The following is a 26,884-nucleotide window of genomic DNA, read 5'->3' on the forward strand; positions in this document are numbered from 1 at the left end:
GCAACAACTTGCTTCCTCAACTACCAATATTTCTCCACAGCTTAGCTGTTTGGTATGACATCATCCACGACCACGCTTTAACTAGATCGCAGATTACAGGAAATGTAAGGGAAATATCAGGGAATTTCATATGCTTTCCTTTTGGACACCTTGTATTAATAAAGTTTATTGAAGCAGAATTGTTGAGAAACCTCATAGCTTAATTTATGAGAAACCTCATAGCTTAATTTATTTATAATGGGCAGAACAATTGGATTACTTCCTTCCAAGGTTCCAGTAACAGAATCTTTCAGGATAATGTTTGGAAATGACACCATCTACTTCTAAAATGGATTCCTGCAGATAAACAGTGTTTTAATGCCCTAAATATCTTTTGGATGAAAAAAACTGGAGTAGTGATCAGTGCATAGTATCGACTAGCTTTCTGTTTCTTTACCCGTTAGGTCTTCAAGCATTATGTTCATCTCTGAGTTCAGGCCTGGTTCAAGCATTACATTATGTCACACATAGAAACATAGAAGACTGACGGCAGAAAAAGACCTCATGGTCCATCTAGTCTGCCCTTATACTATTTCCTGTATTTTATCTTACAATGGATATATGTTTATCCCAGGCATGTTTAAATTCGGTTACTGTGGATTTACCAACCACGTCTGCTGGAAGTTTCAGTAAAATAATATTTTCTCATATTGATCTTTCCCCCAACTAACTTCAGATTGTGTCACCTTGTTCTTGTGTTCACTTTCCTGTTAAAAACACTTCCCTCCGGAACCCTATTTAACCCTATTTAACCCTTTAACATATTTAAATGTTTCGATCATGTCCCCCCTTTTCCTTCTGTCTTCCAGACTATACAGATTGAGTTCATTAAGTCTTTCCTGATACGTTTTATACTTAAGACCTTCCACCATTCTTGTAGCCCGTCTTTGGACCCGTTCAATTTTGTCAATATCTTTTTGTAGGTGAGGTCTCCAGAACTGAACACAGTACTCCAAATGTGGTCTCACCAGCGCTCTATATAAGGGGATCACAATCTCCCTCTTCCTGCTTGTTATACCTCTAGCTATGCAGCCAAGCATCCTACTTGCCTTTCCTACCGCCCGACCACACTGCTCACCCATTTTGAGACTGTCAGAAATGACTACCCCTAAATCCTTCTCTTCTGATGTTTTTGCTAACACAGAACTGCCAATGCAATACTCAGATTGAGGATTCCTTTTCCCCAAGTGCATTATTTTACATTTGGAAACATTAAACTGCAGTTTCCATTGCTTTGACCATTTATCTAGTAAAGCTAAATCATTTACCATATTACAGACCCCTCCAGGAATATCAACCCTGTTGCACACTTTAGAGTCATCGGCAAATAGGCAAACCTTCCCTACCAGACCTTCCCCTGTGTCACTCACAAACATATTAAAAAGAATAGGACCCAGAACAGACCTTTGTGGCACACCGCGTGTAACCTGTCTCTGCTCAGAATACTCGCCATTAACAATAACTCTCTGATGTCTATGCTTCAGCCAGCTTGAAATCCACTGAACTATCCAGGGATTAAGTCCAATCTTCACTAATTTATCTATCAGCTCTTTATGTGGAACCGTATCAAAGGCTTTGCTGAAGTCCAGATAGGCAATATCCACGGCACCACCTTGATCCAACACCTTTGTGACATAGTCAAAGAAATCAATGAGATTAGTCTGACATGATTTGCCTTCAGTAAAGCCATGCTGATTTGGGTCCAATAAGTTATTGTTTTTTAGGTGCTGATTTATCCTCTTTTTGAGTAGAGTCTCCATCATTTTAACTACAACTGATGTCAAGCTAACTGGCCTGTAGTTACCAGCTTCTTCTCTACTGCCCTTCTTGTGGATAGGCACAACACTGGCCATTCTCCAATCCTCAGGAACATCTCCTGTTAACAGGGATTGGTTAAACAAATCAGTCAGGGGGGTAGCAATGACAGATCTGAGTTCTTTAAGAACTCTGGGGTGGATGCCATCTGGACCCATTGCCTTATTTATCTTTAATCGTTCAAGTTCTTCTAAGACATCGGCTTCTAAGATCACTGGAGCTGAATCCGTACAGCTGGAAGCAATGCTATATCCCTCTATAGTATTATTGCAACATTTCTATGTTTCTAGGATAGAAGCTGCCCCTCAGAATGATCAGGATCAACACGTACACAAGGAAAAGAATTACAGAATACTTACTGTTGTCATAATTTCTGACAGAGTACAGAAAGAATAAAATAGAATAACAGAGTTGGAAGGGACCTGGGAGGTCTAGTCCAACCCCTGCTTAGGCAGGAAACCCTGCACCACTTCAGAGAGATAGTTATCTAATCTTAAAAATTTAAGATTAGATGCTTTAATTTAAAGTTAAATTCTTAAATTTAAGAACTTAAATCCTTAAAAACCTCCAGTGTTGACGCAGTGTTCTCTCTAATTTTTTTGGGGGGTGGGCGGAAAAGTATAGTGTCTGAGCGGCAGTCCCTTCGGGACTGGGCGGCATAGAAATAATAATAAAATTTCCCTCTCGGCTTCTGGGCAGGTTTGGAAAACTCTGAGTTGATGATGATTTTTAAGTGAGCGATTGCTCACTGCTCAGCTTAGAGGGAACTATGGTGTTGAGCATTTACAACTTCTGGAGGCAAGTTGTTCCACTGATTAATTGTTCTAATTGTCACCAAGAAACTTGTCCTACCCTCAAGTGTTTTGGGGATTAGTTTGATTCCATCTTCTTTGTGGCAACTCTTGAAATATTGGAACACTGCTATCATGTCACTCCTAGTCCTTCTTTTCATAAGACTAGACATACCCAGTTCCTGCAACTGTTCTTCATGTTTTATTCTCGAGTCCCCTAATCACCTTTGTCGCTCTTCTCTGCCCTCTTTCTTGAGTCTCAACATCTTTTTTACACCATGGTGACCAAAACTGGATGCAGTATTCCAAGAGTGGCCTTACCAAGGCATTGTAAAGTGCTATTAACACTTCATGTGATCTTGATTCTATCTCTCTGTTAATGCAGCCTAGAACGGAGTTGGCTTTTTTGGCAGTTGCTGCACACTGCTGGCTCATATTAAATGGTTGTCCACTAGGACTCCAAGATAATGATAATGATAATAATAATTTATTAAATTTGTATGCCGCCCCTCTCCGAAGACTCGGGGCGGCTCACAACAATAATAAAAAACTATTATAGCAAAACAAATCTAATATTAAAAAGAAGCATATAAAACCCTATCATATTTAAAAACCAAACAGCACATACATACCAAACATAAAATATAAAGAGCCTGGGGGAAAGGTGTCTCAACTCCCCCATGCCTGGCGGTATAGGTGGGTTTTAAGTAGTTTACGATCCCTCTCATAGTCACCACTATTCAACAAGGTACCACATATACTGTACCTGTGTGTTTTGTTTTTCTTGCCTAAATGTAAAATCTTACTTTTTTCACCATTGAATTTCGTTTTGAGTTGAATTTCGTTTTGCATTTCGTAATTCCAAGTTACCATCTTTGCCCTATAATGGGATTAATGGGCTTCCAGCTAAACCAGTAGATGACATGATGGCTACTACGTGTCCTAACTACACAGCCTGCTAGCTTTATTTGATCCACACACATCTGTCTCTGTGGGGACTGACAAGCTGATGAATGAAATAAAAGCTAATAAAGACATTAGACCTGGAACTTTATATAATCCTTGGCATTTTGGAGATTAAACTGTTGCCTTGTTGGAACAATACTCAAGAGTTACTGTTATAAGATGTTAAACGATGTATGGATTTTAAAAACTACGTTATTGAAGGACTACTTATTTTTAAAAAAGATTTTAGACATAGCATTAACTATGTGGCACCATTTTTAAAAGGATGGGCAAGGAATATGCTATTTACAGTCGCATTCCTCAGACAGCTCTTAATAGAACTTTGCTTTCAAACAATGCCCACAGCCTCTTTGAATGGAAGGTGCAAAGGATTACCAACGACACACAATTTATGCACTTGTAATAACTTACAGGTGGAAAATTTGACTCATTACTTTTTACATCGCAATCTTTTAGCAGGAACCGAGAGCTAGATTTATTACAACTTTGTTATCCCAACTGAATGGATGTATTATTGAACAAGTACATTGTACTTGGACAATGGTGTACAAGAACTTTGGGAACTGGGCAGCATGTAAGTCCAAATAAATAAATTTCCCCTCCTTGCACTGCGATTGACTGCGTCTGAGGACGTGACCCATGTTACATGAAGAGGATTACTGTAGTTTGAAAAGACGCAAGACTGAACAAACATCCCTGCAATTATTCCTGGCGAGCTTTTCAAAATTGGTTGTTGCTCCTTCCTAGGGATGAGAGGGTGTAAATGGTTCTGCCTCGGCGCCTTCACAATTAATGGGCACAAAATTACCTCGCGTTCTGTTTTTTAAGGAACTACACCTCCCAGAAACCCTCACGGATGCTTTTTATTCGCCGCCCTAAATCCTTAAAAGCCTCAGGTTTATAAAGCGGGAGTCAAAAGTCCGAGGGAGCAAAATAAAGCGCGGCTGGCTTTGAGGGAACTTTTACTCGAATGGCGGCGCCCCGCGTTCTGGTCTTGCCTTCCCCCGCCTGCCTGTATGACGACCCGGTCCAGGTGAAGATCGAGGGCCTCCCTCCCTTCCAGGAGGTCACCGTCGCGGCCTCTTTGGTGGATGAAAGCGGCAACCTTTTCCAATCGCGCGCTTACTATCGGGCCGGGGGCGACGGGGAACTGGACCTCAGCTGCTCCCCGTCGCTGGGCGGCAGCTACTCCGGGGTCGAGCCCATGGGTTTGCTGTGGACGCTGGAATCCACGACGCCCCACAAGAGGCTGAGGAAGAGGAACGTCTTCACCCCTTTCTGGGTCACCTACGAGGTATACGGCGGCCGCGGAGTCTCCGGCTCGCCCCTTTGCAGCTGCCGCAGCAAGAGGCGCTTCATGGCCGAAGGCGTGCGGAGAGTGCCCGTGCGAGAAGGCCGCCTCGGAGCCACGCTCTTCTGTCCGCCCGGTGAGTGGCAAACTTGCACCGGTGGATGAGGGCTGAAACCCCCACGGGGATCGCGGGGCAGAGAATCCCTGAAACAAACACGACTGAGGAAGGCTGGGTGGAAAAGCGGGAAGCGTAGGAACTCGCTGGAAACTCTTTCATTCTTCAATTAGATTTATTGTTAGAGTTGTAGGTCATCTAGTGCAACCCCCCTTCTCCCCAAGCAGGAGTTCCTACCAGGGGATGCTTGCTACTATCACCGCTACTGGTGCGCTGCATGCACAGCATTGGCTGTGTGTTGCGGGAAATTATTTCATCCTTAATTTAGATTTATTATTAGAATTAGAAGGGACCTTGTAGGTCATCTAGTCCAACCCCCTTTCAAGCAGGAGTTCCTATTAGGGGGGGAGTGCTACTACTACAGTAGTAGTGTGTGTCGCAAAGAAAGCAGCTCAGCTTCTGGTCTCGAAACTTTTTGTGAAGAGCAAAAAGTTGTGAGAACGGAAGCTGAGCTTCCTTCTTAGCGCCTTCCAAGTTTTCCGGCAACTGCAGCGCCCCGCCTGGCTGGAGCTTCCCTGGCGGCTGCAGCAGGTGAGCTTTGGGGCCTGGTGGGAGGGTAGCGGCAGCGGAAGGGCGGCGCGCAGCGGGAGGGTGATGGTGGCAGCAGCGGCAGCCGCAGCGGGTAGTAGCCCCCCTCTCCCCCCTCTCTCCCTCTCTCTTTCTCTCAGCAGCCGCAGCGGGTAGTAGCCGTGGGGCAGCGGCAGAGTGGTCAGCTGTGAGGCGGAGCTCTGGAACAGAGGCACTGACGGCGGCAGCTAGACGCCGTCGGTGCCTCCGTTCCGGAGCTCCGCCTCACAGCTGACGACCTTGCCACCGCCCCACGGCTACTACCTGCTGCGGCTGCTGAGAGAAAGAGAGAGGGAGAGAGGGGGGAGAGAAAGAGATAGCAAGAGAGGGAGAGAAAGAGAGAGAAAGAGATAGCAAGAGAGGGAGAGAGAGAAAGAGAGGGAGAGAGGGGGGAGAGAAAGAGACAGCAAGAGAGACAGAGAGAGAAAGACAGAAAGAGAGACATAGCAAGAGAGAAAGAGAGAGAGAGAAAGAGACAGCAAGAGGCAGAGAGAGAGAGACATAGCAAGAGAGGCAGAGAGAGAAAGAGAAAGAGAAAGAAAGAGAGACATAGCAAGAGAGGCAGAGAGAGAGAGAAAGAGAGACATAGCAAGAGACAGAGAAAGAGAAAGATAGCAAGAGAGAGAGAAAGAGAGACAAAGAGAGACAGAGACAGAGAGAAAGAAAGAGATAGCAAGAGAGACAGAGAAAGAGAGAGAAAGAGAGAGAATGAAAGAGAGATAGCAAGAGAGGCAGAGAGAGCAAGGGAGATAGAAAGACAGAGGGAGGGAAGGAGGGAGAGAGAAAGAGAGCAAAAAAGAGAGGAAGAAAGAAAGGGATGGAGAGAAAGAAGGGAAGGAAGGAAGAGAGAGAAAGAAAGAGGGAAGGAGAAATAGAGCAAAATGGAGGAAGAGATTTTTTTTTTGTCCAAACTTTTCTTTAGCCACCCCCACCCCCACCCCCCACCCCTTTCAGTGTTGCCCAGGATTTTGAAAATGTGAATAATGTGCCGCGGCTCAAAAAAGGTTGGGAAACACTGGTCTGGAGGACAGAAGGGAAAGGGGGAACATGATCGAAACATTTAAATATGTTAAAGGGTTAAATACGGTTCAGGAGGGAAGTGTTTTTAATAGGAAAGTGAATACAAGAACAAGGGGGCACAATCTGAGGTTAGTTGGGAGATAGATCAGAAACAACATAAGAAAATATTATTTTACTGAAAGAGTAGTAGATGCTTGGAACAAACTTCCAGCAGACGTGGTTGGCAAATCCACAGTAACTGAATTTAAACATGCCTGCAATAAACATATATCCACCCTAAAATAAAGTACAGGAAATAAAATAAAGGCAGACTAGATGGACCATGAGGTATTTTTCTGCCATCAATCTTCTATGTTTCTATGTAACTACCTGTACATGGGCATAATGGATTACAATAAACTTTCCCAAACCTGTTATTCTATAGCAATGATGCCTTTTTGTTGTTGTGTGCCAAAAGCTCGTATGTGCACACCCATAATGCAATGCCCGCATGCCCCGCCCCTTGCATATGCACGCACAACCTTTGCGTGTGCTCTGCCCCTGCGCATGTGCGTGTGACCCCCACCATGCTTCTCTGACATGTGCCCCACTCCCCATGCATGTGTGGCAAACATCCGAAAACCAGCTGGCACATGCGAATGCCCGGTGGAGCTGAGCTGGGGCGATGGCTCACATGTCCACAGAGAGGGCTCTGCATGCCATCTATGGCACGTGGGCCGTAGGCTCACCATAACGGCTCTATAGGTCAGTGTTTCCCAACCTTGGCCACTTGAAGATATTTGGACTTCAATTCCCAGAATTCCCCAGCCAGCAAATGCTGGCTGGGGAATTCTGGGAGTTGAAGTCCAGATATCTTCAAGTGGCCAAGGTTGGGAAACACTGCTATAGGTTATTGGAACAATAGTTTTGTGGGCTGAGCATTTTGACAGTTATATTCAGTGGTGGGCTCCTACGGGTACGGTCAGGTACACAGTACCGGTAGCAAAATTTAATTTTTTCCCTTTTTTTCCCTTCTGGGCTCTGGAAATGAGGTTGAATGTGTATAAATTTAGAAGAGCTATGCGTGCGTACATACATACACTTTATATAGTACATAATCAGCGGTGGGCTACTGCCCGGATGGGGGGGAACGCAGTGGGGTAGTGAAAATGGAGCTTCACCCCAGAATATCCAATTTGCACTGAAAGATGTTGAAACAAAATGCATAAGCCACGCCCACAGTGTGGTAGTAAAAGTTTTGGTAGCCCATCACTGGTTATATTCCTCAAACATGTGGAACACATCGTGCTGGAAAGGCTATACTCCAGATCAATGTTTCCCAACCTTGGCAACTAGAAGATATTTGCTGGCTGGGGAATTCTGGGAGTTGAAGTCCAAATATCTTTAAGTTAGATTAGATTTAGATTAGATTTATTGGATTTATATGCCGCCCCTCTCCGCAGACTCGGGGCGGCTCACAACAATGGCAAAAACAGTACATAGTGACAAATCTAATATTTATTTATTTATTCATTCATTCATTCATTCATTCATTCATTCATTCATTCATTCATTCATTTATTTATCAGATTTGTATGCCGCCCCTCTCCGCAGACTGGGGGCGGCTCACAGCAATAATGATACAATGTAACAAATCTAATATTTAATTAATTTATAAAACCCCAATTTAAAAACCAATCATACATACTAGCATACCATACATAAATTTTATAAGCCTAGGGGGAGGGAAAAGGTCAATTCCCCCATGCCTGACGACAGAGGTGGGTTTTAAGGAGCTTACGAAAGGCTAGGAGGGTGGGGGCAACTCTGATATCTGGGGGGAGTTGGTTCCAAAGGGTCGGGGCCGCCACAGAGAAGGCTCTTCCCCTGGGTCCCGCCAAACGACATTGTTTAGTTGACCGGACCCGGAGAAGGCCAACTCTGTGGGACCTAACTGGTCGCTGGGATTCGTGCGGCAGAAGGCGGTCCCGGACATATTCTGGTCCGGTGCCATGAGGGGCTTTATAGGTCATAACCAACACTTTGAATTGTGACCGGAAACTGATCGGCAACCAATGCAGACTGCGGAGTGTTGGTGTGACATGGGCATATTTAGGAAAGCCCATGATAGCTCTCGCAGCTGCATTCTGCACGATCTGAAGATTCTGAACACTTTTCAAAGGTAGCCCCATGTAGAGAATTGTCCTTGGGAGGCAAAACCCACAGCCACTCCGTCTTATCCGGGTTGAGTTTGAGTCTGTTGACACCCATCCAGACCCCAACAGCCTCCAAGCACCGGCACATCACTTCCACTGCTTCGCTGACTGGACAAGGGGTGGAGATGTAAAGCTGGGTATCATCTGCATATTGATGATACCTCACCCCATGCCCTTGGATGATCTCACCCAGCGGTTTCATGTAGATATTAAATAGTAGGGGGGAGAGGACCGACCCCTGAGGCACCCCACAAGGGAGTAACCTAGAGGTCGACCTCTGACCCCCCACTAACACCGACTGCGACCGACCAGAGAGGTAGGAGGAGAACCACTGAAGAACAGTGCCTCCCACTCCCAACCCCTCCAACTGGCGCAGAAGGATACCATGGTCGATGGTATCGAAAGCCGCTGAGAGGTCAAGAAGCACCAGGACAGAGGATAAACCCCTGTCCCGGGCCCGCCAGAGATCATCCATCAGCGCGACCAAAGCCGTTTCCGTGCTGTAGCCGGGCCTGAATCCTGACTGTTGAGGACCTAGACCAATCTAATTACAGTTTTAGGTTAAAAAATTCATAAAAGTAACCCCAATATATATAAAAAAACAAGCACACAATCTATCAAACACCAAAACAACATGGGCAGGGGGAGATGTTTCAATTCTCCCATGCCTGACGGCAGAGGTGGGTTTTAAGAAGTTTACGAAAGGCAAGGAAGGTGGGGGCAGTCCTAATCTCAGGGGGGAGCTGGTTCCAGAGGGTCAGAGCCACCACAAAGAAGGCTCTTCCCCTGGGTCCCGCCAGACGACATTGTTTAGTTGACGGGACCCGGAGAAGGCCAACTCTGTGGGACCTAACCGGTCGCTGGGATTCCTGCAGCAGAAGGTGGTCCCGAAGATATTCTGGTCCGGTGCCATGAAGGGCTTTATAGGTCATAACCAACACTTTGAATTGAATTGTGACCGGAAACCAAAGTTGCCAAGGTTGGGAAACACTGCTCTAGATCTCGAACTTTTGACACAATTTCTGGAAGAAAAAAAAATCAGTAACCAAACCAGGGATTACATAGGATTTGTGATTTCTTTCCTGCTTTTAAAATATTTATAAAAGCATCTGCATGAAAGTGGGGACATTTTAGAATGATGCTGTTGATAAGGGGGGTGGGGAGGGTCGACTCCTTGATAAATTCCCTTCTTCTGAAATTTCTGTTAACTTTGAAGGGGAGATATTATGGTTAAAAATTTCCAATGCTGATATACGATAGCTGCCCAGAAAGTAATGCATCACTTTTTTTCCCCCCAGCCTACAGTAATGGTACGAATGCAAAACATTAGATATACGTTATTTGAATTGTCAGGAGTGTGTGTGTAAATTTTGCGTTTCTTCAGATAGATAGCGTAGCTGCAGCAGTGTTTTGAAATGGCATCTATAGTTGGTGTATGTTACAAGCAGCGTGTCGTCATTGAACTTCTCACTGCAGATAAAGAAACTGTTGGGAACATTCACAAACGTTTGTGTACAGTTTATGGGGAATTTACAGTTGAGAGAAGTACGGTTAGTCCTGGGCACAGAGGGTGAGGCCATTAGAAGACAGAACAGAACAGAAGAACAGAGTGAGGCCATTAGAAGAACAGAACAGAAGAACAGAGGGTGAGGCCATTAGAACAAGGAGTGGTACCGACAGGGCATACATGCCCTTGTGTGACTCGCTGGAGGAAGGCCATAGAACAGGACAGAGATTACGTGGAAAAATAGGGAGTGCAGAAGAAACATCATTCTTTCTTGTGTGTAAGTTTCATTGTGTTCAGCTGAGGCGAGGGGGGCGTTTGCCCAGGTTCACCTGGTGCACCAGTTGCAGCCCTATTTGGACCGGGAGTCACTGCTCACAGCCACTCATGCCTTCATCACCTCGAGGCTCGACTACTGTAATGCTCTCTACATGGGGCTACCTTTGAAAAGTGTTTGGAAACTTCAGGTCATGCAGAATGCAGCTGTGAGAGCAGTCATGGGCTTTCCTAAATATGCCCATGTCACACCAACACTCCGCAGTCTGCATTGGTTGCCAATCAGTTTCCGGTCACAATTCAAAGTGTTGGTTATGACCTATAAAGCCCTTCATGGCACCGGACCAGGATATCTCTGTGACCGCCTTCTGCCACACGAATCCCAGCGAACAGTTAGGTCCCACAGAGTTGGCCTTCTCCACTGTTGTTTGGCAGGACCCAGGGGAAGAGCCTTCTCTGTGGTGGCCCCGACCCTTTGGAACCAACTCCCCCCAGATATCAGAGTTGCCCCCACCCTCCTTGCCTTTCGTAAGCTCCTTAAAACCCACCTCTGTCATCAGGCATGGGGGAATTGAGACTTTCCCTCCCCCTAGGCTTATAAAAATTTATGCATGATATGTATGATTGGTTTCTAAATTGGGGTTTTAAATTAACTTAAATATTAGATTTGTTTACATTGTATTATTATTGCTGTTAGCCGCCCCGAGTCTGCGGAGAGGGGCAGCATACAAATCTGATTAATAAACAAATAAATAAATAATTGTTGAAGGAAAAAAATGTGATGCATTACTTTTCTGGGCGACCCTCGTATATCGGGGAGCTAGAATTTGGATTGATTAATCAGAGAATTAAACGATATTTATGCTGTGCTATGGCCCCATTCCAAATTCTTCTTCCCAGTGTTTGGCTTAAAAAGAAAGGCAGGAAAAGGGAATTCCAGTCTTGCATTCCCACAGAATGCCTAATTTGTCCTCAGTATTAAAACAGGTGATTATATGTGGACATATATGATTTTTTATATTTATAGAAATAAATAAATACATAAATATCCCCCCTCCCCAAAGCTATATATAAATTCAACTTCAGATTTCTGATAAAAATAATTCCCAGTAAAACAATCTGTTTTAGGGTAACAATCTGTATTAAGTGATGAAATACCCTATGGTGCTCCTGTGAGTTTGCCACATTGCCCTGAGGTGCTGTAGCACATGCACAGTGTGTGAACTGCAGAGTTAATCGTAAGCAATACGCTTCCATATGTACTTCATGTTCCAGAGTTATATCCACCAGCAACTTACGACATATCAGAAGATGGGTCATTTGATATTCTGGAAGATAAAACAGCAGAGAAGGTAGGTATAACTTTTAAGTCTACTTTATAAACCTATGTTTATATCTTATTAGTTTAAAAATATTTTCATGAACCTCCTCCAGAATCGGTCGGGTTGCTCTGCGCTGATTCCGCTTCCTCTCCATTCTCCGTGCTCAGAGATCAGACTGTGTGTGTGTGTGTGTGTGTGAAAGTCCGTGGCCTGCATTGGCTGCCGATCAGTTTCCGGTCACATTTCAAAGTGTTGGTTATGACCTTTAAAGCCCTACATGGCATTGGACCAGAGTACCTCCGGAACCGCCTGCTACCGCACGAATCCCAGCGACCGATAAGGTCCCACAGAGTTGGCCTTCTCCGGGTCCCGTCGACTAAACAATGTCGTCTGGCGGGCCCCAGGGGAAGAGCCTTCTCTCTGGCGGCCCCAGCCCTCTGGAATCAACTCCCCCCGGAGATTAGAACTGCTCCCACCCTCCTTATCTTCCGTAAACTACTCAAGACCCAGCTATACCGCCAGGCATGGGGGATTTGAGACATCTTTTCCCCAGGCTCCTTATAATTTATGTTTGGTATGTATGTGTTGTCTGGTTTTAATATGATAGGGTTTTAGTTATTTCTTTTAATATTAGATTTGTGCCACTATAATATTGTTTTTATCATTGTTGTGAACCGCCCCAAGGCTTCGGAGAGGAGTGGTATACAAATCTAATAAATTATTATTATTATTATTATTATTATTATTATTATTAATTCCTCATCTGCTTCGCTGCCTGCCCTGTCTTCCCCCCTCGCCTGGTCCTCCTGTGCCCTCTCTCACTGGCGATCCTTCTCAGGCTTGAGGGACCCTGGACTGTCTCGTCCTGCTCCTCCAGTTGTTTCCCTAGCTTTGGTCTCATTCTCCACCTCGGACTCAGGCACTGATAGGGCCATGACACCTATTGGAAAGTGAGCCTTCGGCCCATTTTGAGATCCTGAGCTCCGTGGAACAGGTTTCCATTGAGGATAAGTCTGTACTTTGCTCCATTCAGCTTCCTCTCAACCCTGACCAGTCTCCTAGTCCCTGCTGCTGAAAAACACCCTCACATCATGATGCTGCCACTCCCATCCTTCACTGTTGGATGATGCTGAGCAGATGATGAGCAGTCCTCTGATATAATGTTTAGAATTGAGGCCAAATAGTTCAATCTTGGTTTCATCAGACCAGAGAACCTTGTTCCTCACAGTCTCAGTGTCTATTATATGGGGGTGGGTGGGTGGGTTGTTTTTATTTTTTATTTTGCAAACTCCAAGTGGGCTTTCAAGTGCTTTGCACTGAGGTGAGACTTCCATGTAGCCACTTTGCCATAAAGCCCAGATTGGTGTAGGACGGCAGTGATGGTTGTCCTTCTGGGACTCTGTCCCATCTCCACACTAATTGTTTTTAAAAAATCCTTTTTATATTTGGTTGTATTGCTTAATAATTCTGCAGGATTCTATTTTCAGAGCTTTTTAAATGTATGCTGCCCTGAGTCTACGGAGAGGGGCGGCATACAAATCTAATTAATAATAATAATAATAATAATAATAATAATAATAATAATAATAATAAATATTTCTCTTAAAAAGAAAAAAATGACTCAATTCTGGAAGAAATAACTATCTTATTAATAGCTATTAATATCATTAACCTTTCATCCACAAAGGTACCCTGGATCCCTTTAGATCCTTTAAATCCAGATCTGAAACAATACCCAGAATATGCTCAGGCAAAGCCTTTAAGATGTACTGTGAAGTCTGGTGAAATGTTGTATCTTCCTTCTCTTTGGTTCCATCATGTTCAGCAATCACATGGCTGCATAGCAGGTAAGAAAAATGCCAAAGTTATCTTTTAATTTATAATAGCTACAAGCTCACCAGATTTCAATATCAATATTAAACAAGAGCCAGGGTGGCACAGTGGTTAGAGTGCAGCACTGCAGGCTACTTCAGCTAACTGCTAGCTGTACTTCAGCAGTTCAAATCTCACCATCGGCTGAAGATTGATTCAGCCTTCCATCCTTCTGAGGTGGGTATAATGAGGACCCAGATTGTTGTGGATAATCGGCTGATTCTGTAAACCGCTTAGAGAGGGCTGTAAAAATACCGTGAGGCTATTGCCAATTTCTTCTGTCTTCAGTTAGATTGCATTCAATGTAATTTCAAAATATCAAATCAAATCTTTATTATCATCATAGGCCAGTATAAGAAGTGTGGGATGTAGTCAGTTTAAAAGCATAGAAAACAGACCAGAATTTACAATAAAAAAATGAAAAAAAATGAAAACCTAGATATATAGGATATATGTATTAAAACTGAAAGTACATATGAAAGACAAGAAGCTTAAAGAATGTAAAACCAAGAGTAAGAGCATTAGATGAGCATAGGGATCTTTAAAAGGTTATTACACTTATCCAGCAGCAGAGATATCGTGATCAATTCAAAGCAAACCACTTGTAGCCATAGATCTGGCTTCACCTTCAAGGTCACATGTTCAATGACCTTGAGGAGATTGCAAAAGAAAGAATTGTCAAAAACTATCTTCTAGTAGTTAGGTTAGGTTTAGGTTTAGGTTTATTGGATTTATATGCCGCCCCTCTCCGCAAACTCGGGGCGGCTCACAACAATAATAAAAAAACAGTACAGTACACAATACCAAATCCAATGCCCACCCATCCAGTTCCAATTGAAATTAATAATCTCATAAAAAAACAGTATATATAAAAAACAGGCACACAGTCAATCAATCAACAAACAACATGGGCAAGGGGGAGGTGTTTTAGTTCCCCCATGCCTGACGGCAAAGGTGGGTCTTAAGGAGTTTACGAAAGGCAGGGAGGGTGGGGGCAATCCTAATCTCAGGGGGGAGCTGGTTCCAGAGGGTCGGGGCCCCCACAGAGAAGGCTCTTCTCCTGGGTCCCGCCAGACGACATTGTTTAGTCGACGGGACCCGGAGAAGGCCAACTCTGTGGGACCTAACCGGTCGCTGGGATTCGTGCGGCAGGAGGCGGTCCCGAAGATATTCTGGTCCGGTGCCATGAAGGGCTTTATAGGTCATAACCAACACTTTGAATTGTGACCGGAAACTGATCGGCAGCCAATGCAGACTGCGGAGTGTTGGAGTGATATGGGCATACTTGGAGAAGCCCATAATTGCTCTCGCAGCTGCATTCTGCACGATCTGAAGTTTCCGAACACTTTTCAAAGGTAGCCCCATGTAGAGAGCGTTACAGTAGTCGAGCCTCGAGGTGATGAGGGCATGAGTGACTGTGAGCAATGACTCCCGGTCCAAATAGGGCCGCAACTGGCGCACCAGGCGAACCTGGGCAAACGCCCCCCTCGCCACAGCTGAAAGGTGTTTTTCTAATGTGAGCTGTGGATCGAGGAGGACGCCCAAGTTGCGGACCCTCTCTTAGGGGGTCAATAATTCCCCCCCCTGGGTAATGGACGGACAGATAGAATTGTCCTTGGGAGGCAAGACCCACAGCCACTCCGTCTTGTCTGGGTTGAGTTTGAGTTTGTTGACACCCATCCAGGCCCCAACAGCCTCCAGGCACCGGCACATCACTTCCACTGCTTCGTTGACTGGACATGGGGTGGAGATGTACAACTGGGTATCATCGGCATATTGATGATACCTCACCCCATGCCCTTGGATGATCTCACCCAGCGGTTTCATGTAGATATTAAATAGCAGGGGGGAGAGGACCGACCCCTGAGGCACCCCACAAGGGAGAAACCTCGGGGTCGACCTCTGACCCCCCACTAACACCGACTGCGACCGACCGGAGAGGTAGGAGGAGAACCACTGAAGAACAGTGCCTCCCACTCCCAACCCCTCCAGCCGGCGCAGAAGGATACCATGGTCGATGGTATCGAAAGCCGCTGAGAGGTCAAGGAGCACCAGGACAGAGGACAAGCCCCTGTCCCGGGCCCGCCAGAGATCATCCATCAACGCGACCAAAGCAGTTTCCGTGCTGTAGCCGGGCCTGAATCCAGACTGCTGAGGACCTAGATAATCGGCTTCATCCAAGGACCGCTGGAGTTGAAGTGCCACCACCTTCTCGACAACCTTCCCCATGAAGGGAAGGTTGGAGACTGGACGGTAGTTATTAAGCACGGCTGGGTCCAGGGAAGGCTTCTTGAGGAGGGGGCACACAACCGCCTCCTTATAAAGTGGCGGAAAGGACCCCCTCCCCAAGGAGGCGTTGACAATCTCCTGGACCCAGCTCCGTGTCACCCCTCGACTGGCCGAAACCAGCCAAGAGGGACACGGATCCAGTAAACAGGTGGCGGAACTCACAGCTCCAATGGCCTTGTCCACTTCATCAGGTGTCACCAAGTCAAACTCCTCCCAGACAGATGGACAAAGACGTTTAGCCCCAGTCACCTCGACTGACTCATTGTCAGTCGACTCTGTTTCACAATTGGAGTCGATAGTTAGTTAGGACTTCCACTTGAAATAATATTTATTTTATAGAAGGCAACTCAGGATCCAAACCAGCTCTTGAACATGTGAGATCTGAAAATAATGATGTACAGTAGTCCCTCGCTATACCGCGCTTCACCTACTGCGGCTTCACTTCATCGCGGGTTTCTGAGGAAGTCGATCGGCAGATTTAAACAGCCCGCCAAACTATCGGCAGGCTTTTAAAAAAAAAAAAATCTAAAATTGTAAATACTGTATTTAAATACTGTATCTAAAATAAATACTGTGTGGGAAGGGTTTATAAACACTTAAAACAATAAAAACTTACCAAACAATTACAATATAAATACTTAAATAAGTACTATCAGTCGATAAATTCCCCATCGCGGATTTCACCTATCGCGGCCAGGTCTGGAACGTAACACCCGCGATAGGTGAGGGACTACTGCATTTTAATTGGGAAGTTCATGTTCTACCACTATGCGTTGACAGTTTAGCAGTTTCTCTGCTGCAAAGCAAATTAAGTTTAAAGTCAAATTAAGTTATATGCTGTAAGTAGTCCTTGATTAATGTCCATCTCTTCAGTGTCTATTTGACGTTACCATAGTGCTCAACAAGTGGAACTTACAACTGGTCATCTCTGCACTCTTGTGATCACAAACTGGGTGTAAGGTCTTACCTCAGCGGTCCCCTCGAGAAAGCAGAACTCTTGAAACCGGTAGCATTTCAACAGGAACTTTTATTGGGAGACAGTGATAGCAAAGAGAATAGGTAGGATCTAAAGTTGCCGCACTAGAACTTTAGGTTGAAAGTTGTTTGTCAAAAACCCTCCCTATTGCTCAACCCCACATGGGCCAATCGCCAGCTGTTGGGTTGTTGTGAGAACTACAAGCAGAGAAGGTGATAAGAAACTATTCTCAGGCACCACACCCCCATCTTCTTTGGAGCTAAGACAAAACGGATGGCCCCAGCCTCATCCCTCCCCAGGAAGATACATCAAAGGACCAAAACACAGATCATAAAAATACCAACCCTCCTCCCTCCTCCAGAATGGCAGTGTCCTGATGTGGATCTGATGTGGACACTGGGCCTTGGCAACTTGATGGTTGCAGCGTCCTGCAGACACTTGCTAGCCATTTGTGATCTTCCCTGCCAGCTTCTGGCAAGCAGAGCCATTGGGGAAGCTTGTAGGGAAAGTTGCAAGTCATTGCTGTAGTTCACTTCTGCTGCTTTGTCTCCTGAGGAACCCAGCTATGGAGCACACAATCCAAGGGAACTCATATAGCGTAGTGTGCACCTGCCATTAGCACCTACTCCCCATGTACGCCATATCATGCTCACATGACTGCATTCACATGGCAGCCACCTGCTCATCTTCTGTAACTTGTAGCACCTATTCTCCGCTTGTGCCATGCCACGGCAGCCACTTAACTGCCCGCCAGCCTGCTTGCTAGCTTGCTCAGGATTTGGTGCTTTTCCATGAATTTTGCTTGTAAGAAGCTTGCCGGGCATTGCAAGGGGGTCCACACTTAACAACAGCCATGAGGACTGCTGGAATTGTGGTTGCTGAGGGATGAGCTTACGTAACATTGCTGTTTACAACCACATTGCTTAGCAGTCAAAATTGCACTCCTAATTAACATAGTTAAGCAAGGACTACCTTGGTTATGTCCATTTAAAGATCATCTTCACAATGGACTCTATATGATCTCCCTACTTTACACCCTTTAAAAATAAATAAATAAATTCTGTTTCCATGAAAAATATATAAAACTAGATTACATTTGAAAATAACTGTATCAGAATGCTGTTATAGCCATGTGTAACTATTGCTAGTAATAAAGTTGTTTATTGAAGCAGAATTGTTAAAATCTCACGGCTCAATTTATTTATAATGGGCAGAACAATTGGATTACTTCCTTCCAAGGTTCCAAGAACAGAATCTCTTAAAAGCCCAGTGTTTGGTTGAGAATTGGTAATAATATTAAGGGTAGAATCTGCAGGTTATCTGTATGTTTGTTTTTTAATTTGCATTGAATCACAGAGTTCATTATAAAGCTTAAATTATGGGGTAAGAATACTATTAATAGTTTTAAAAGTCTTTTTCTTTCTTCCTCAGTGAATTATTGGTATGATATGGAATATGATCTAAAATACTCCTATTATCAGCTGTTGGATTCTCTCACTAAAGCTGCACAACCGATCTTGGATTCCTCTTGAAACAGCTAACCTTTTACATCTGATATGGAACTGTGCTTACAATTTTTGTATATATTTATTCATGTAATTTAAATAAATAATTTCATAATTGACCTCATAAAGACAAAATGCAATTTTTATATCATATGAATGCATTATTATAGGAGCTGTTGGTCAAACTGTATCTTACACAGCTGTTTTCCTATTTTCAATGAAATGTTTTGTCTCATCACTCTCAATTACCAAATCATTTTCTGATTAAGGTAACAATATGATCTTAAAAATTAAGCAGATCTACAAACATCTAGAAACAATGTTACAGCTAAAAGCTAGCATGGGTTTGTTAAAAAAGATCATGCCAAACCAATCTTACTTCATTCTTTAACGAAGTGACTAAATTAGTAGGCCAGCAAAATGCTGTGAACATAGTATACTTAGACTTCAGTAAGATATTTGACAAAGTAGACCACAAATTACTTGGTAAGCTAGAAAAACACCAATTAATTTGTAACTGGCTGACAAACCACACACGACTCATCCTTAATGGTACTACTTCTACATGTCAGAGGGAGTAAGCGGTGGAGTACCACAAGATTCCATCTTGGGCACAAGGAATAGAAGGGGAACTTCTCAAATTTGGAGATGACACTGAGCTGGCAGGAATAGCCAGCCCCAGAAGACAAATTCAGGATCCAAAAAGATCTTGACAGTCTTGAACAATGGGCCCAATCCAACAAAATAAAATTTAATGTGGAGAAAAGCAAGGTTTTTATACCTAGGCAGGAAAAACCAAAGGTACAACTACAGATTGAGCAAAACCTGACTCAAAAACAGTAAGTGAGGTATCTTGGAGTCTTAGTGGACAATCACCGAAATGTTAGCCAGCAGTGTGTAGCAGCAGCCAAAAAAACCAATACAATCCTTGGTTGTATAAACATGCATAGAATAAAAATCATATGAGATATTACTACCACTTTATAAAGCCTTAGTAAGACTACACCTGGAATACTGTACCCGGTTTTGGTCACCACATAAAAAAGATATTGAAACTTTGGAAAAAGTTCAAAAAAGAGCAACTAAGATGATTAAAGGCCTGGAGACTGAAACATCAAGAACGGTTGCAGGATTTGGGTTTGGCTAGTCTAGCAAAAAGAACTGGGGGCACATGATAGTATTCCAGTTTTTGAGTGGTTGCCACAAAGTAGAGGGGGTCAACTTGTTTTCCAAAGCACCAGAGAGCAGGAAAAGAAACAATGAATGGAAACTAATAAATGAGAGAAGCAACCTGGAATTAAGGAGAAATGTCCTGTGAGCAATTAATCTGTGGAACAACTTGCCTCTAGAAGTTGTGGGTATTTCATTACTGGAGGTTTTAAGAAGGGTGTGTATACACTTCTTAAGTGTACACTTGTCTAGTATACATACAGTCTGCTGCTTCAATAGGGGGCTGGACTAGAAGATCTCCAAGGTCCCTTCCAATTCTGATCGATTGATATATTATTGTCTCATGAAGACAAGCATAATGAATGAATTTTCTGTTTCCTATGGCTGCAAAGGAAGATGCAAAAGCACATTTTGATAAATATCCCTGTTAATATTAGGGGCAGGATCCGTTAAACTAATATGATTTCTGTAATTTCATGTGTTCAACTAACATCTATGGTTGCAAATAAATATCTACATAAATATGCAACAAAAATAATCTTTGGGTTCCTAATAGGATATTCTCATATTTTTGAGTAGCTTTGCTGTCCACAAAATCTCTATGCCACATAACGAAAGCTAACGTTCTTACTTTTGCATTTTTGATTGCCAGTTCTGCTGTGCAAGGGGGCCAACTAGCACGGCAACTCTCACAACCATTTGGCAGTTTGCAGGGCTGTTTTAACTCTAGCTTGGTAGCTCTCCCGGCCCCTAATTTCTGAGAATTTTGCCATTATTATTATTGAATGGTGTATAATACTATTGTTCAAGTACATTATACCTGTACTGTAATACAATATAATAATGGTGTAAATTGCTGTAGTACAAGTACATTGTACAGTCCCTGTACTGTTGCACAATACAATGGTGTACAATACTGTTGCATAAGTAATTGTATCTGTATTGTTATACAGTACAATAATGGTGTAAAATACTGTTGTACAACTACATTGTACATTGTACACTACTGTAGAAGTATTTTGGGAGTTGGGCGGCATGTAAGTCCAAATAAATAAATTTATCCTCCTTCTCACCGCGATTGACTGCGTCTGAGGACGACGCCTGTGTTACATGAAGAGGGTTACTAAAGTTTGAAAAGACGCAAGACTGAGCAATAATCCCTACAATAATCCCTGCAATTATCCCTGACGAGCTTCTCAAAACTGCTTGTTTGTTGTTGCTCCTTCCTAGGGCTGAGAGGGTGTAAACGGTTCTGCCTCGGCGCCTTCACAACTAATGGGCGCAAAATTACCTCGCGTTCTGCTTTTTAAAAAACTACATTTCCCAGAAACCCTCACGGGTGCTTTTTATTCTCCACCCTAAATCCTTAAAAGCCTCAGGGAGTCAAAAGTCCAAGGGAGCGAAATAAGCGTGGCTGGCTTTTGAGCGAACTTTACTCGGATGGCGGCGGCGCGCGTTCTGGTCTTGCCTTCCCCCTCCTGCCTGTACGACGACCCCGTCCAGGTGAAGATCGAGGGCCTCTCCCCCTTCCAGGAGGTCACCGTCGCGGCCTCTTTGGTGGATGAAAGCGGCAATCTTTTCCAGTCGCGCGCTTACTATCGGGCCGGGGGCGACGGGGAGCTGGACCTCAGCTGCTCCCCGTCGCTGGGCGGCAGCTACTCCGGGGTCGAGCCCATGGGCTTGCTGTGGACGCTGGAATCCACGACGCCCCACAGGAGGCTGAGGAAGAGGAACGTCCTCACCTCTTTCTGGGTCACCTACGAGGTGTACGGTGGGCGCGGAGTCTCCGGCTCGCCCCTTTGCAGCTGCCGCAGCGAGAGACGCTTCATGGCCGAAGGCGTGCAGAGAGTGCCCGTCCGAGAAGGCCGCCTCAGAGCCACGCTCTTCTGCCCGCCCGGTGAGTGGCAAACTTGCACCGGTGGATGAGGGCTGAAACCCCCACGGGGGTCGCGGGGCTGGGAATCCCTGAAACAAACACGCTTGAAGAGGGCTGGGTGGAAAAGCGGGAAGCATAGGAACTCGCGGAAACTCTTTCATTCTTCAATTAGATTTATTGTTAGAGTTGGAAGGGACCTTGTAGGTCACCTAATGCATCCCCCCCCCTCTCCCCAAGCAGGAGTTCCTACCAGGGGATGCTTGCTACTATCACCGCTACTGGTGCGCTGCATGCACAGCTTTGGCTGTGTTGCGGGAAATTATTTCATCCTTAATTTAGATTTATTATTAGAGTTAGAAGGGACCTTGTAGGTCATCTAGTCCAGGGGTCCCCAACCACCGGGCCGCGGACCAGTACCGGGCCGCGGGGCATGTTGCACCGGTCCGTGGAGTCAGCAGCTGCCGGCCCTCATGCCGCCACCCCCTCCCTCCAGCGCTTCGCCTCCCGCCGGACAAGAGGCCTTGGGAGGCAGGTTCTGCCGGCCACATGACGATGGATGGGACAGAGGGGCGGGAAGGACCGAGAGGCTCAAGCCTCTTTTGGCTTCTGCCGCGGGGCGCTTTTGCGTTTTTGGCTGGGGCGAGGCAGGAGGGCCTGCCTGACCCCCTCTCTCCAGCGCTTAGCTCCCGCTGGGCAAGAGGGCTTGGGAGGCAGGTTCTGCCGGCCACAGGACGATGGCGGGAAAGAGGGGGCGGGGAGGACCAGCACCCCCATGCTTAATCCCGCCCCCAACCACGCCCCTTTCCGCTCCCACTGGGCCATAGAAAAATTGTCTTGCTGAAACTGGTCCCTGGTGGAAAAAACGTTGGGGACCACTGATCTAGTCCAACCCCCTTTCAAGCAGGAGTTCCTATTAGGTGGGGAGTGCTACTACAGCCACTATCAATGCACGGCACATGGACATCCGTTTAAATAACCACCAATACACTTGGCATCCATGAATCTGTCTAATCCTGCCTTGAAGCTATCCAGGCTGACAGCTGTCACGACCTCTTGAATTTCATAAACCAATGAACCTCTGGTTGAAGAAATATTTCCCTTTATTTGTCCTCGCTTTTTTACCTATGAGCTTTAGGGAGTGCCCCCTTGTCCTAGTATTATGTGATAGAGAAAATATTTTTTCTCTATCCACCTTTTCTATCCCAGGCATGATTTTATACACTTCGGTCAAGAAATGCCGTCTTTCAAGGCTGAAGAGACCAAGGCTTTGCAACCTCCATTTATTGTAGACTAGACAGTGAAGCACATCTTCATTAGTAGCCTTAAAACAGACCCTTCCAGCATTTATTCTGCAGTGTGCTGGATATCTCTAGATGGTTTGATTTGGGTTTCTGGAAGTCCACCACCTGTTGGAGAACTTTAGTTTGGGAAAGGGTGTCTTAAATTGTAGGTTTTGTAAGGGCTAGTGTCTGAGTTTATAATCCTATAAAACCTTGTTCTTTTTCATGTCTTTTTAGGCCCTGGGCCTTTCCCAGCACTTATTGACTTGTATGGATCTGGAGGCGGACTGGTGGAGTATAGAGCAAGTCTTTTGGCAAGCAGAGGTTTTGTTACACTGGCGGTTGCTTTTTTAGATTTTGAAGATCTCCCAGATTTCCCAGAGTTCCTTGACTTAGATTATTTTGGTGAAGCAATAGAGTTCTTGCAAAAGCAACAAAAGGTATCCAAGCAAACTGAGATCATGGGTAATGGGGTGTTGACTTTTCAGCAAAAATTTTTTTTATAGTTTTATAGTACACTGCAGTTAATCTGAAGTGTTTTTGGAACTGAAAACTTTGGTTTATACTGAAATTCATAAATGCAAACTTATCTTATATTGATACTGAAGGGGTCTCGGGTTTGGTTCCAACTTGTGGTGCAAAAAGTTCCATTTGGGTTCAACTTTGTGTTCTCCAAATTTGTTATATATTTTGAAGGTTATAATTGCAGACCTTTTTAGGAGATAAATTTTAATTAATGGGGAAATGATGGATATGGATATTAAGGTAATTTTTTTTCTATGGTTTCAGGTTAAATCTATGAATATTGGAGTTCTGGGACTATCTAAAGGTGCAGATCTCGCTGTTGCTTTAGCTGCATTTTACCCAGACATTCAAGCGGCCGTCAGCATTTCTGGCACAGGGGTAAATGTTTTTATCCCCTTGAAAGTGAAAGGACACATCATTCCACCTCATCCTTATGATATTGAGAAGGCCAAAGTTGCTGATGTTCCGAATGCATTGAATATTAGTGAAATGATGGATGACCCCAAAGACCCATCGACCTGGCCATGCCGCATCCCTGTTGAAAGGTCCTTCAGCAAGTACCTCTTCCTATGTGGTCAGGATGACCAAAACTTGAAAAGTCAGATGTTCTGCCAAGAAGCTGTTAGTCGCCTTCAGCAGAATGGGCGTCATGTGGAGTTCTATTGCTATCCTGGAGCTGGGCACCTCTTGGAGCCTCCTTATATGCCCTTGTGCTATACTTCATTTCACAAGATTTGGGGGACCCTTCTAGTCTGGGGTGGAAAGTGGAAAGAACACGCAGAGGCACAGGAAGATGCCTGGCGAAGAATATTGGCCTTTTTCAGACAACACTTGCGGGTGCCAAGTTTGAAAAGTACTTTATAGGGTGCAGATTTTTGCTTGCTCATAAGAAAGACAAAATTTCTCATCCTACTTTAGATGTCAGTTGGTAACCAAGTTAAACTCAGAGGGATGGTCTTTAGAAAGTATATTTCAGGTATACCAATGGTGCACTGCAATTTTCATTAGTTTGGTGAAAAGTCTTCCAGTTGGAAACCCTTAAGCACCTTACACATCCATCATATGTATTAAACGGGTCTATGTGTCAGAGTTCCAGATAGCACCCAAACTTAAATCAGAGTCCAAGGCAAAGTTTTCCTCAAAGTTACAATTTATTGCCAGAGCCATGCTGGTACCGCTGTGGGAAACCCGAATCTGACACTCCCAAAGTTTCCCACCCAGTTGAAAGTTCACACCCCTTGTACCCCCACCTCCAAAATTGTCACGTTGCCCATAAGAACATAAGAAGAGCCATGCTGAATCGGCCCAAAGCCCATGGAGTCCAGCGTTCTGTGTCACGCAGTGGCCCACTAATTGTCCATGGGGATCTCGAGCAGAAAGAGGACAAAACCCTCTCTCCGGTTGCAGTTTGAGTATTTCATATTGATAGGCTACAAAAACCTGAATAATCTGATTTGCAAATTGTTTCTGTAAACCATAAGAGGATGTTTTACATGGCAATGGGCCCATACAAGTGAATTGTACATGCATATACAATTCACCTGAATACAGTTGCTGTACCCGATAAACAATTTCTGCTCCCTCCTCGATACTACATACATGTTCTCTCCCAGCTGTACATCTTTGAATTTGGATATTCAAGATTACTGTGGTAAAAAAACAATCCTTAAACTGCTGCCACAAATGTCATTAGCGATGTAGTGGTTTCAGGCCTTTCAGGAAAGCAACATCCTGTTCCTCTTTTGCCAATGACACTGGCAGCACGGTGCGTCTTCTGCAAGGGCAGAGATCAACTTTGTGTTCATCTCTTTCCACCATGGTTTAGAGCCCTTTCAACAAAGGGAGACATTGTGGCCCAGACATAGCTTGTATCTCAGCAAGTGCTGGATTGCTGAGCCCATTATGGGTATTCTCTACGGTTTCTCATCATGTACGGTTGAGAGATCTAACTTCATCTCAAGATTCTTCTCCTTCCTCTTGTTTTATCTGGCTGAACGCATTTGTTGTTGGCAGGGGGTCAGAGATCGACTCCTAGGTCCCTCTGTGGGGTCCCTCAGGGGTCGGTCCTCTCCCCTCTGCTGTTTAATATCTACATGAAACCGCTGGGTGAGAACATCCGACAGCACAGGGTGAATTATCAACAGTACACTGATGACACTCAGCTGTACATCTCCACCCTGTGCCAACTCAGTGAAGCAGTGGAGGTGATGTGCCGGTGTCTGGAGGCTGTTAGGGTTTGGATGTGTGTTAACAGGCTCAAGCTCAACCCCAACAAGGTGGCTTCCCCACTCCCCGCCAGGACAATTCCATCTGTCTGTCCATCACTCCGGGGGGGGACATTTGACCCCTTCAGAGAGGGTCTGCAACTTGGGAGTCCACCTTGATCCACAGCTGAGCCTAGAACACTATTTCTCGGCTGTGGCGAGGGGTAGAGCCTTCTCTGTGGCAGCTCTGGCCCTTTGGAATCAACTCCCTCCAGAGATTTGTACTGCACCCACCCTCCTCATCTTACGTAAAGTCTCCAAAACTCAGCTTTGCCGGCAGACCTGGAGTCGTTGAGTACTGACATCCTACTCTGTCTGCATGTCTGATTGTGATGGAATAAATGTGAATGATGGTTTTAATAACGGGTTTTAGATTAGATAAGATGAGTTTTAATGTTTGGATTTCTTACATGTTTCATTTCTGTATTCTTGCCTTGTAAGCCGCCCTGAGTGTACGGAGAAGAGTGGTCTAGAAATTCAAATAATAAATCAATAAATCAGTCTTGTTTGAGTTCTTCTGATCTTTTAGGCTGTAGCTCTTCAGTGCGTGAGAATAGCTGATTTGGGAGCTACAAGTTGCCTTGTCTTTCTAAACATGTCCATTTAGACCTGTCATGGTGAACCTTTTTTCCCCTCGGGTGCTGAAAGCCTGTTCACACACACTATCGCACTTGTATGAATGCCCATACCCATAATTCAATACCTGGGGAGGGCGAAAATTGCCTCCCTTTTCCTTCTGGAGGCCAGAAACACCCATTTCCCAATTTCTGGTGGGCATGGTAGGCCCATTTTTCACCTTCCCTAGGCAAAAACACCCTCCCCCATCCTCCGGAGACCCTCCGGAAGCCAAAAATGCCCTCCCAGAGCCTCTATGTGAGCCAAAAAATCAGCTGGCTGGTATGCACATGTGTGCTGGAGCTGAGCTAGGGCAAGCTAAGATGCCGTCAGATATGGCTCTGTGTGCCACCTGTGGCACCCATGCCATAGGTTCTCCATCACTGATTTAGACTGAGACTTGATTTGAGAAGGGCCAGTCTGTTCCGTTGTTGTTAGTTGTTAAGTTGTGTCCGACCCATTCCAACCCCATGGACAATGTCCTCTACCATCCCCCGCAGTCCATTTAAAGTCACGGTGACTGCTTGTATCAGACTGCTTGTACCAGAATG

The 26,884-nt window shown here is 44.9% G+C and overlaps 2 protein-coding genes across 2 annotated transcripts; both read left to right on the forward strand.

Annotated features, from left to right (window-relative positions):
• Positions 1–4,507: 4,507 nt before the first annotated feature.
• Positions 4,508–18,759, forward strand: LOC139170359 (acyl-coenzyme A thioesterase 3-like). The gene is made up of 4 exons (XM_070757469.1): positions 4,508–5,038; positions 11,915–11,991; positions 13,649–13,808; positions 18,530–18,759. The coding sequence occupies exons 1-4, from the start codon at positions 4,582–4,584 to the stop codon at positions 18,628–18,630; spliced, it is 795 nt and encodes a 264-aa protein (XP_070613570.1). The 5' UTR covers positions 4,508–4,581; the 3' UTR covers positions 18,631–18,759.
• Positions 18,760–21,157: 2,398 nt separating this feature from the next.
• LOC139170355 (acyl-coenzyme A thioesterase 1-like) lies at positions 21,158–26,219 on the forward strand. The gene is made up of 3 exons (XM_070757456.1): positions 21,158–21,670; positions 23,167–23,369; positions 23,719–26,219. Exons 1-3 carry the CDS (start codon positions 21,214–21,216, stop codon positions 24,316–24,318), a joined length of 1,260 nt encoding a protein of 419 aa, XP_070613557.1. The 5' UTR covers positions 21,158–21,213; the 3' UTR covers positions 24,319–26,219.
• Positions 26,220–26,884: the final 665 nt, after the last annotated feature.

This window comes from Erythrolamprus reginae, chromosome 1 (genome assembly GCF_031021105.1).
Source record: "Erythrolamprus reginae isolate rEryReg1 chromosome 1, rEryReg1.hap1, whole genome shotgun sequence".
In the NCBI taxonomy this organism is placed as follows: Eukaryota; Metazoa; Chordata; class Lepidosauria; order Squamata; family Dipsadidae; genus Erythrolamprus; species Erythrolamprus reginae.